Raw genomic sequence first — 12,552 nt, 5'->3', positions numbered from 1 at the left:
ACTGGTGGCTCTTTTGGACGGTGGTCATAGAAACTAGTAGCACGCGCGTCCTCGTGGACGCTTGAAAATGTCGTTATAACTTTATTGTGATGCCATATGGCGTTAAAAAGAGAAAGAAATCCCAACTGAAGCCACAAAATCAAAATGTCTGTTTTATGTTGCCACATCAGCCGCTGTGAACACAGCTCTGCACCTCTCTGCCTAGTACCTTCCTATACGGTGAACATGGTCATCCCCTTGGAATGTACAATCATCGAACATGCATGCACACAAACTAAAAGAAAAGTGAGCTCACGGCGTCTCATATTTCCGACGAGCCTCACCACCTGCAAACCAATGAGAGGGACCTCCGTGCGAGCACCGTTCACACACTTGCCCCTGCACTCAACACTACTGCTGGTCTTCAACAGGGGTTGTTGTTGTTGTTGTTGTTGTTGTTGTTGTTTGTTTGTTTTTACGCACCGAGATGCACAGCCGACTCATCCGGCAAGTCCTCGTCTGCGTGTCATCCCTCCTTCTGTCCGAGCCACACGATGTGACGGGAGCGGGTCTCTCCTGCGTCAGAGCGAGTCCGGCCCGTGGCGGGCGGACGCGCGTCGCGTTCCTGCGCGAGGACGCGGCCGGCGCACACGGAGGCGCGCGCTCCCTGGACTCCACCGTGTGGTCCGGGGACATGCGGCCCGTGACACGCACACAAGTGCAGGGCAGCCGCGTCGCCGCGGAGGGACACCTCGCTCTCTGCGGCGCGCAGGGCCCCCAGACCACCGCCCGGAGGCTTGGTATCAGCCTGCCGGAAACGCTGGGTGCTCCCTGCGCGCCGGCCTCCCCCAGCGCGCCGGCGTCGCCCAGGCGCGCGAGAAGGGACGGGGCCGGGGGCAAAGCTCGGAGGAAACGCGGCTGGCTGTTCCCGGGAACGCTGTGGTGCGGCAAGGGGAGCGAGGCGGTCCGATACGAAGATTTAGGTGAGGACGCCCAACATTAGTTTTCTACCTTTTCCCCTTGATGACTAAGCCTGTTTGGTACAGGCTGATGGATGGAAGAATTGGTGAATGGGTATACAACTTCCATATACAATACCCTTACAATCATAGGAAGTCTACGGGCCCTCCTGAAAGGATGTAAAATACAGACCCACAAGGGTTTTAGGACCCCTCCACCTGTGTGCCCCCCAAAATCGCCTGCACCAGAGCTTCAGATTAATAGAAGATGACAGGAGTACAGTATTTCAATCCCCAATCCTCACACCATTAAATGATACTTTTTCACATGCCGTTTTGAGTTAAAGTTTTGTCGACCATTTCGTTGAATCATCTACTGTATAGGCTTGAACATAATCTGTTTTCATTTTAGTCCGACGTTGAAAAGTCTGTAAAGTTGAATTGAAATTCAACATTCCTGGGACAATATCTCATGGGTGTAATTATGCCAAAAATTCAAGACAAATGAGAAGGAAGGTTGTAAGAAATATAATGAGAAAGGCTCCTGGGCATCACTTCTTAGAGATGATCCTCGGTAGGCTCTGTGTCTTTTCAAAATAAATATCTTTGTTCTTACAACCAATGCCTTTTAGATTTTGAACCATTTTGATTTTAATCAGGTAAAAGACCTCTGCTTGCAACCGATGCAAAGAATCTTCAATTTGATTCGTGATTTCATTCATATCTTGCCATCGTGCACACAGGAATGTTCGAGAATGCGGACAGGTGCTGCCGCGAGCACGACCACTGCTCGCACATTATCCCTTCTTTCACCGTGAACTATGGAGTCTTCAACTCCCACTTCTACACCCTCTCACACTGTGACTGCGACCTAAGGTGAGCCTCATCAGAGATAATGCACGCCCCAGGCATCTAACACTGCGGACAGGATTCTTCATTTTATTTTGCAACTTGTAAATCACATGTCCACTTGACCTCCCCCCCATAAAGTATAAGGACAGTGCTGCCCGAAGGCTGAATATACAAGGGTGTCTCATGTGATTATGTCACTATACCAATTAATATAAAGGGATTTAAGTAGAAGAACCTGCAGGGCCATATTATATTACTATTCATCCAGGAGTAATAAAAAATATCAATGCAAACAGACCTGCAGGTAAACCTTATATGTCAAGACTGAACAGGCTGCTCGCTCTTATTGTGATTGCTGAGCATTCCATTCCTCCTTCACAATCTATTATTTGTTGTATAGACGCCTGTTGTAATTCTCACACCACATCCAGGGCTGACAGGTGCATGTGTATAACGTTTGCGATCTCAATCTAATTGACGCACGTTTTAAGAATTCACCTGCTAAAGTGTCATCTGTGGATACAATAATTGACCCAGAAGATGTTTAGAAGGTTGTCACAGTGTTGTGGTAATGTGTGTGCATTTTGACCAGACTGCTGCTTGATCTTGGTCCTTTCTTCTTTTGCCTTCCACCAGGTTTCGGCGGTGTCTTCTTGACGTGAATGATACCATTGCTAGTATGGTGGGCTACAGCTTTTTCAGCATCCTGCGGATCCCCTGCTTTGACCTCAAACAGCAGAAAGGATGCACCCAGATGTACTGGTGGGGAATGTAAGGGAAACACGTGCGTTGTCGATCGAAGCTTAAACCGCATATTTTTAGACAACCATAAGTGCAAAAAAATGTATTCAGTGGAACATTCAGGTACGGACACATGCGAAGCTGGAGCAGCAGTTGCGGCTCTGCAGCTTGCAGCAACATGCCTGATAATCTATCAAACCTCTTAGGATTATGGATGGCATTGTGCCACTCCATGGATTGTGCCAATCCCCTGATCTGCACAACTTTATCAGGCTACTAAAAAGTGGTCTTGCAAACAAGGAATGATTAATGGCATTACATTGACTAACTATACTATAGTTATTATAATTTTTATCTTCATATAAAAATACAAATTACAGTTGCTTGAGATTACAGATTGTGTTCCAAATTAGCAATAAAAAGTGTAACTCTTAATAAACACGCAAGGAATTCAGTCTTCCTATGTTGAAATTACATCATATTTTAGTCTTTGAAAAAGCTTATTTATTTCTCTGCCGTGGTTGTAACATGAATATTTTCTACCTGTAGGTGCAAAGAAGCCAAAGAGGCTCCATTTGCCATTTTCAAGAGCCCCCTCCCATACAACTCATCCGATGTTACAAGCAAATATGGGGACAGCGCTGTCAACGGCAACTTAATAAGTAGTAAGGGGCAGCACGTAACCGACAGCCCAGCGATCGGTCCGCGGCAAAAGTCACCAAAAAGTGAACATAGATGTGGTTCCAGAGACCGACCCAGAGGAGACACTTTCTCCAGCAGGACGAAAGGGAAAGGATGTAAAACACACCGGAAACTGTCAAAGGTCGCACCCTCCCAAATGTCCCCAATATCAAGGTCACCGACCACTACTCCTTCAATAAAAACTGTTATTCTAAATGCTTCTCAAAGTAACGCATTGATGCCAAATAAAGAACGAGTCAGAAAAGGGAAGAGCAACAGAAAGGGCCTCTTGGCTTACCTCGCACAGAGCAGCCAGGTTCCACCACAGGTGTCCACAAACTCTTATGCAGGCACTCGTCTATCATCTACAACACAAAGCACCCTGTTTTTAACACAGACGCAAAAACTCCAACTGCGTTTACCACCAACAGCCACCACTGCAGTGACCACTGCCACCAAAAATCACAAAAAAGCTCCAAAGCAGAGTCGCTGCTGTGGATCCCGGAGGCGTGACACTTTTTGGCCGCTTTGTAAAAGTTGTCTGGCACAAGAAACGACATCTCGCATGACAACTGGTACAGCCGCAACAGCCGCGGATAGCCCGCCGGACAGAGTGACGACGCTTCGAACTTCGCCGCTCAGAGAGGCGACGGACACACCCAAACAAGACGCCTCGAAAATACTCTGGAATACAGCTACAAAACGGAAGACCACAGCCACTGTTCGTGAGGACGGCGAGCCACTAAAGCCGATGGACTCCCATCTACTGGGGGATAACACAACCCAGAAGGCCATGGGTGGTGACATAGTAGCACAAAGTATCCATGTGAAAAGAAACTTTAAACAAAGTAATGCTTTGCCAGGTGAGTGCAAGCAGCTCCCATCACTTGTGCTGGTGCCTTTAGCAGCGTCATGTGCTCCTGCACCTAAGTACCTACGTTGATACTAGAGATACAGTAGCTGTAAGTCAACAGGCAATAGGTGCACTAATTCTCACGCTATCAATGCCTCTTTACAGTATAATTTATCGAAACTGAAATTCAAAATCAAGCACCAAGTATCCGGTAGAGCAAACTATCACCCTGACTGGTAGCATTTTAAGCTGTTAACTTTTGAATCTGTCAAAATTATTATTTTTATTTATATTTAGAATTTTACATTTCATACCATATTGTAGCAATTGCATTAAGGATTTAGACTGTTAAAACAATGTATTCACTTTTTTTTAATTAGTATTCCAAGATTAGTATAATGAGTTTATGACCCCACAACATTAAAGAGCCCATAAAACAAAAATTCCAGTAAGATACTGTATTTGAAACTGTGGCCCAGGTCTTTATCTTTAATGATCCAGAACTGCCACGCCCTCTACAGGTGGGACAGAATGCTAACTTTCACTTCTAATGATAGGTGACTGAAAGAAAAGGGGTTTTCATAGGGAAGAATAACATCAGAGGGCTACTGTCGATCGCTAAGTAATTAAAGAAATATATATATACACATAGATAATGTGTCATAGCATGCGTTTGTTTTTGCTCTTGCAGATCATGAGCTCCTGTGTGGAAGCCTCAAACATCTGGATGATTGTAATCTCCAAATCCCTCCTTTGGAGAAGAAGTATGATCTGCAGAACATGGATTCAAAGACCGCCTACCACTGCGATTGCACCACGCGGTAACATTACAGCATTTTTTTCTGTACATATGGGCGGCTGTAACTCTGGAGTTGGAGTGGGTTGCCTACTTACCGGAATGATTTGATCCCCAGATCCTCCAGTTCACATGAAGAATTGTCCTTGGGCAAGACATTTAACCCTAAATTGCCACCGTCATCTGAGCAGGCGGTGTATGAATGACGTGTGAAAGAAAAAGGGCTGTGTATGAATGTGTGTTCGAATGGGGGTATGTGACTTGTAGTGTAAAGAGCTTTGGTTGATGGATAAGACTAGAAAAGTGCTATATAAATACAGTCCATTTACTATATGTGTGTATTCATACTGTATATGCAAGCATGCAAGAATCTCAAAGATCAAAAACATCATGTTCCCCCTGAATTTATAATCACTGAAATACATGGCAAGGGTTTTTTCACAAGGACAAAAATAGCTGTGTAACTGCACTGACTTAAGCCGGGAAGATATATTTTTCTTCAGTCCTTGTTTTAGAGTTAATGGGGGGACTGTCATTTCAACTTTAATATATGGATGTTTGTCAAAACAGAATTTTCCTTTAAAAACATAGACTTAGTTGTGGCCTAGTTGCCTCTATGTGAAAGGACAGCAAACAGTTTGGCAGGAAAACTGCAGACACAGGTATGACTAAGAATATGAATTGCTTACTAATTATATTTAATTCTCTTCAAATGTCCCTTTTAAGCTCAGACAGTGTGACAAGGGACACAGCTAAATGGAATTCAGCCATCCATAATTTTCACTTTTGCTTTTGCTGCTGCAGCATGTCAAAAAAAGCCTTCAGATTCATTGCTACACCTAATGGAACAGACTAGAGCCATCATTATTATTGACTGACTAGTCAACATGTCTGCTGTGGAAAACTAATTTCGGCAGTGATTGCAGGTTTACAATACTATATGTGCATAATTTTTTAGGATTTACATGAGACAGATTTGATTTGTTTTGATGGGTTATTGCTCCTATACTATAGGTAGCATTTCACGCTTAGGCTACAGCGGGGCATGTATGATAACACCATTATTCCATACGTAATAGACAATGACGAAGGCCTGCCCCCACAGGCAGCTTTCTCTTTCTTTGTCTGTGCCTCTCTCTGAGTCACACACCAATGCACATCACGCCATATTGTCTGATCCCTGCCTCGTATGCAAGGTTGTAAATAACCTCTGTTTGTATTTTTTGTCTTCAATTTTATAGCTTGGCTGTTCAGATCAAAAGCTTCAAGCAGCCCAGTATACTCCCCACGGTACTGAGGGATTTCGTCTCCCCGTACTGCTTCAAACTGAAGCAGAAGGATAAAAAATGCCACCGCAGAAAAAGGTTTTAAGCGCAAATATGCTCATTCATGTTTATATCAGATGACTTTTGATCACAGATGTACGTGTGTAATGTGTTAACTCAGTTTGCCTTCCTGTACAAGATAATTAGTTGGTGATATTTTTTTTCTGTGTTCTTTTCTAGCTGTTCTGGAGGCTTCATTAAATCCTCTGACCTACTTCGAGCACTTAAGAAGGTGGAGGGAAAAGACACGGCTGGGGTGCAAAATTCAGTCAGTGGCAGAAAAAGAGGGATTCCTGTTCGCCTTTTTAAGCGATGCCTACGGCTGGAAAGAGAAGCCGATATTATGGCACAGCTCACATGATTACAGACTAAGCTGCTATGTGCAGCAGCAGTGACTTGGATAAGCTTTAAATTTCATGCAGCATTTTCTGTTTCTCTGTGATGGTGTAAAATGGCAGTGTGATGAAAATAGTCAAGGACTCAAACCCTTGAATAAGGTAATTTTATTTAATGTATTTATAAAAAACTGTAATACAAAACTGTTAACCCTCTAACTGTGCTTTGAGAGTGTAAAATCATCTATTTTCTATTTGAAAATCACGTTTCAGTGGCATTTTTTTGGAAATGTATTCTATTATCTGCAAAGCATATTGATTTAGAAGAAAGAGAAAAATAACAGGACATACGCCCACACTGCTTCGCAAAAAAACTACCTGCAACGTTATCAGAATCATAAATGAATGAAATTCAACAACAAGGTCTTGGTTTACCTTTCAACTATAGGAATGATTATTCGAATGGGCTTACTACACATTTTACGAGTGTAGTGTGACCTACTGTATCCCTACTTTTCATAATAGATAATATAAAAGTACATCTCTTTCTATGTTTATGAAACATCCCTGATCCAAACATGTTTTTTGAGGACTACAACACGTTCAAATCTGCACGTCATCTGCCCTTTCATTTCATAATCTTCATTGTCTTACAATGTGTTGCATCAGTGTTTTTGAAACATATTGTTTGCAAGATAAGAATGGAAATTGGCTACATCGCTAGTGTGAAACTAATTCAAAAAGGCCATTCATGTTTTGATAGATAGATAGATAGAAATCTTTACTGTCACTGTACAGGTACAATCATACCTCGTGTGGAGCAAGCCTGCAGATGCCTAATTAGGTAGCACACAAATTAAAACTATAAACGAAATATATGAAATGAACCATATAGACAAAGACAAGTAGACAACAGGACAATCGTGAGATTTTACCTCACCCCAAAAACACCACCAGGGTCAGTTTTCAAGATTCAGAGGTATCATTTTATGGAACACTTTCCTTGGTTCCAAAAACACGTGGTAAATGTGTTGTCGAAAATGTTGTGGCTTTCTTTGCTATCTTGACTATTGACTATATTAGACAAGAGACCACAATTGTGACCTCACCGTTTATGTTTATTTTTATATGATAAGAAAGGATAAATCAAATCACACCCAAATAAATGTCAGGGGTGTTGCAGCTGAGTGCAAAAGTCTTATTGGACTGTTGGTGTGATGTGAAATACAGATTGCAAAATGATGCAGGTGACTAACAACCATGGGGTTTGTGATGAAATTATACAACATAACGTCTGAGCTGAACGCCACCTGACCCTTGCTCTTGTGACTACTATCGGGGCGATCGGTTGTTTCAGTTCAACACCAGAAGGAACTCATGTATTTTTGACAGCCTTTTATCCTGGCCCCCGGTGCATGCTGGGAGCGGCTCGTTGGCCTTGGAAACATGGCGTCGCACTGACAGCTGGGAGACTTTATTATCTTCTCCGGACACCGACACAGCGGCCGGCCCGCCCGCCTCCAGCTCTCCGCCGCGAACTGGGCACGCACCGCACGCGGTCCTCGTCCCGAACGACCTGTCGTTCGCACGGCGCTGCGCGCTAACGGCTTTAGTGCGGGTGTCACGCCCACTCTGCTCGGTAACGTTATTACGATTCCGCACGGTAAGTTAGCTCCGCTTCCAAGCTAGCCCAGCCGGACGGCTAGCAGCCGCCGTTAGCACCACACGAGCACCGATACCATGCGAACGGGACCCGCCGCCGCCGCCGCCGCCGCCGTCTGCGCACTGCACGGCTGCCGTCCGATAGCTCGCACCTGAGCACGCCGCCGCCCGCCCCGTCAGACATTACCGTCGGCTAACCCGGAGACGGCGACGGCCGTTGTGTTATTGTAGCTCGCTAGCAGGCTAGCTAGGGCGTTTCTGTCACTCTTGTCACTGAATTTTTAATGTTCGACCCCTTTGGTTTCGCTGTCGGCGGAGAGAGCGATGGGCTCCGGGGCTGTGGATTCGTCCCAGTGGCTTTCGGTGAAGGAGGAAACCATTTTCCTCCACGATGGACTCATTCGGGTCACAGATCTGGCCGAACTGCCCAGTGAAATTGGAGTTTCGGAGCAGGGGGACACCGAACAAGAGGTGAGTGAAATCCATCTCTCACGTACACATACGCGCCCTCAGACCCACTCACACTCAAAGGTTTATACATAGAAACAGACGCACACCGCTGTGATCACTGTCTTTTTTTTTATGTCTTTTAATCTGTAAACGTGTTTTCAATGACTGCTGCAACACACCCTCGGTGATAACGGTAGCGCTAACGTTTGCAACTTTACTGCCTTGCTGGTTGAAGAGATTCTATCAATTTACATGCCAATGTCACGTCGCTTCCGGTAACGTCTTTCAAAATATAAGTCATGCGTGTAGATCGGGAGGAATCAAAATGACTCGGGCATCAATGGACAACGTTTATGACCGCGATGGTCTCATGTGGCCTCGTTGTTTTAGCTTTCTGACACACACGAGTGCAGCTGTGTTCGATAAGCGGTCTGGTACTCAAATGGTTCCGTTTGCATCTGAGGTGGTTTCAAAACTCACTTGCATACCATCCCTCTACCGCAGGTGTCAAGTTGCACAACTTTATTAGTAGCGCCAGGGCAGCAGCTTCTCAATGCAGGCAACTCCTCAAGTTGCATCAAACGGTAAATGTTCATTTGGTTGCAAAGGCAGCAGCGTGGAGACCGGCACTTCATCAAACAACGTATAGTCTAATGTGGCTATTAATCCACCGACGTGTGATAACTGAAGATGACCTAGCTCTTGCAGTTTATGAGTTGTGGAACTGCAGCGTCACCATAATGTCACCTGTTGTTGATAACTGTGGGGTTTTAGTAAATTCAAGAAATAGCTGCCGTCTTTTATAATCTGTATTTTGTTCTGTGAACACAAAGAAGCAAATGTATGTGCACAGTGCTGAGTGTTGAACAGTAGGCACGTTTTTGTACACTACCATTAAAAGCAGTTGTGCAGCCACTTCCTCACATTTATTTTACATTGATCCAGTATCTTTAAATACCCTAATTTCAGATTTGTGCGTGTTATATATCTAAAACGTTTAGGTTTAATGTACATAATGTACATAATGTGCATTCAATGTTTTTTTTTAATCAATGACTCATTGTTTTTTATCTAGAATGCCAGCTTTTATTTTGAAGGCAAAACCTCCAAACCGGACGTGTCCCTGTTGTTGAATGGTGAATGCTTTACACTAATGCCGTTAGAAACTTCTACCTGTCAATGTGTATTTACATCCTCGATATTTCCATACACCCGCATAAAAAAACAAAACAACAATCTATAGCTGGTAGCATCCATCAGTCCGTCGAGTCCTCATGTCACATGTTCATTAGCTGGTGTCTAATGTTTGCTCGGTAGTGGAGTTTGAATGTGCCTTTATCTAACTGTTGCCATTAATGTTATCAGTTCAGCCAATATCTTTTTAAAGAATTATTTGATCCAAGTCACTGTCGAATGAGTCTCGTGTATTTAACTTGAACTTTACATGAGTCCATGTCTACAACCATTTCCTTTTCAGGATATCTTCTTGATGACACTTTATAGATCTATACAGTCTATTGAATTTTAACAAAAAAGCATGATTGCAAATACCTGGAACTATTTTGAAAATATTTTTTCCATTTTCTCAACATATAGCAAGCTAAACGACCATCAATATATATTGAGATTCAGCCTAAAATTCTGAAGACAGATTAATATTAATTTGCTAATATTCTTATACATTTGTTTGTTATAGAGTATGTTATAACATTGGTCAAGCTCCTAGCTGTATGTTGGGAGAAGGCGCAGTTCCACACTCCATACTGGGAAGTGTTTATAAATGACCAGTTTGTTAGTTGCCTTCATCCACAGCACCACATAATACAGGTATATGATGCTAGCGTTGGTGCCATAATCAGTCGACTACTGTTAGTTGTACCAGCGTTACAGCAACCAGAATTGCAGATGGATTTTTTCTTTTTTTGGCTGATGTAGGTATATGTAGTATATTCTATTGGCAGCTCTGACAGATGACTAACCATTGGTCTTATATTTGACCCTGTTGCCTTTTTAAGAATTGCAACAGCACCAAACACCTACAACAAGGTCCACAAAAATTGTTATTACAATTAACATTTAATGTAATCAAATTCTGTAATTCCTTATACATCATGAAGTTGGGTATATAGCACTGAATATAAAGTATGGTTACGTATTCCCCATGATAATGTCTACCTGATCAGTAGGATGATAAAATAAAAATGTTAGGCCTCAGCCTGTCTTCTTACTTCTATGTTTTGATTTTCCATATTTCTGCCTTTCTCCCTGTCCAGCCGTAAGACTGGCTGGGTCATTCTGTGCTGTTTTCGTAGGTGTTTGAGCATCACAGCTCACTATTTTTATCCACTTGCAGCAGTGTTTTGCAGAGCAAGGTGGAAAATGCCCAGCATCCAGTTAAGGAGTGTTACTGTAACATTAGTAGCATTTCTGAAATTGCATCAATACAAATTGTGCCTGCTAAATGGTATAATGGATTTTTTTTCTAGCCCACGGTTCATGGGCCACAGAGTGTGATCAATATCTGAAATGCTGCCTAAGTGCACATGATGCACATTGTTTCACTTGTGATAGGCTATCCCAAATGTGCTTCGCTATCTATAACCATTTCATAGTCCACAGAACTATAGACAGAGGATTATTCTGTGGAAATTACTCAAAGTTCCATTGTAGAAATATCGTAAGACCAACCAATAAATCATAGGCATTTAACAATAATTTGGTTAGTTTTAGTCTTGGCTGCATATAAGCCAACAATGTAATGCACCTTGTGGACAAACTGGTTGCGGTTTACTCTAATGAAAGTAGATCAGCCTTAACCATTGTTTTGTTTCACAACACAAGTTTTAAAAGATTTGTATCATCATGACTGAATGTTCTGTGAAATGTTTCGCAGGTGAAATTTTGGAATGGAGTAGAACAAGTAGAACAAGGAGTCCACCACTCTTCTTGTGTAGTTCAATTCATATTTTCAGAATGAATATTCCCTTTGCATTGTGAAATTTAATTTGTCTCTAGCCAGACCAGGCAACAAAATGTATTTTTCTTTTATATAGCTTCAGACAAATGGTCACAATTATAACTACTGTTAATATATTTTCCATCTCTTCTCTCTTGCCTCCAACCTCTGTTCTTCGCTCCAGATTCTAACATTTGAAACCAAGAACCCGGTAGAGCTTGCTGAGCGTCTGCGCGCTGTCTGTGGAAATCAGAGCAACGCATACGCACGCCTGCTGGAGTATCGGCTCAATGCTCTGCGTGGTCTGTGGGGTGCGCAGCGGCAGCTGGCCCTGGAGGAGCAGCAGGACCGAGAGGGCACTGGCGGGGCTGATGAGGAGACCCTGGCCTTGCTCAAAAGACAAGGTCTGCTCCAGCAACCCGAGCAGGCACCCTTCACCTCGCGTGTCGGACTGCTGCTGGTCTTCCCCCTTTTGCAGTCGCAGACCCGCAGTGACCCGGCGCTCTGCGGCGTCACGGCAGAGGTCCTGCTGGCCTGCCTCCGGGACTGCCAGCCGCTCAGCCTCAGCAAAGAGCCCGCTGACTGCCTCAACGGTCTGGAGGGGTTGCTCTGCTCCTGGCTGGAAGATGGTGCTGAGGAGACAAGCCCACCGCAGGGGCAGGCTCAGATGCAGATCCTCCATTCACACAGACAGAAGGAAAATGCTGCTGCTGCACTTGTGGCACTTGCCTGTGCGAGGTGAGGCCTTAATTTCTTCCCACACTGTCCCACCATCACAATTCTTCTGCTCCATCTTTTCACTCTTGAACACAGTGTACTGAACCAATAACGTCCAGTATAAGCTTATTAGGGTAGTCAAACACTTAACAGAACAGCCCGTTGTATTCTTATCTTAAAACTGTGGGTGTAAACACACTTTCCTGCAGTCAGCTCAGTGTTGGCATTGTGCTCTGACGTGCCGAC

At 43.8% G+C, this 12,552-nt stretch overlaps 2 protein-coding genes across 6 annotated transcripts in view; both read left to right on the top strand.

Moving 5' to 3' along the window:
* Positions 1 to 228: 228 nt before the first annotated feature.
* On the top strand, positions 229 to 7,042 carry LOC118313685 (group 3 secretory phospholipase A2-like). The gene is made up of 7 exons (XM_035639348.2): positions 229 to 962; positions 1,682 to 1,814; positions 2,427 to 2,561; positions 3,081 to 4,075; positions 4,757 to 4,886; positions 6,103 to 6,225; positions 6,367 to 7,042. Exons 1-7 carry the CDS (start codon positions 467 to 469, stop codon positions 6,545 to 6,547), a joined length of 2,193 nt encoding a protein of 730 aa, XP_035495241.2. The 5' UTR covers positions 229 to 466; the 3' UTR covers positions 6,548 to 7,042.
* A 774-nt stretch (positions 7,043 to 7,816) lies between these two features.
* The window catches only part of LOC118313684 (probable E3 ubiquitin-protein ligase HECTD4), a 35,815-nt gene continuing 31,079 nt past the window's right edge, over positions 7,817 to 12,552 (top strand). For 3 of the 5 annotated variants that reach the window (XM_047329023.1, XM_035639347.2, XM_047329021.1), the window contains exons 1-2: positions 7,818 to 8,654; positions 11,774 to 12,327. In XM_047329023.1, coding sequence (XP_047184979.1) covers positions 8,508 to 8,654; positions 11,774 to 12,327 — 701 coding nt within the window. In that variant the 5' untranslated portion in view covers positions 7,818 to 8,507. Of the gene's footprint in view, positions 8,655 to 11,773; positions 12,328 to 12,552 lie in introns of all 5 variants that reach the window. The other 2 variants (XM_047329024.1, XM_047329022.1) reach the window with 1 other exon arrangement.

This window comes from Scophthalmus maximus, chromosome 19 (genome assembly GCF_022379125.1).
Source record: "Scophthalmus maximus strain ysfricsl-2021 chromosome 19, ASM2237912v1, whole genome shotgun sequence".
Classification (NCBI taxonomy): Eukaryota; Metazoa; Chordata; class Actinopteri; order Pleuronectiformes; family Scophthalmidae; genus Scophthalmus; species Scophthalmus maximus.
This window is presented reverse-complemented; position numbering and strand designations above follow the sequence as displayed.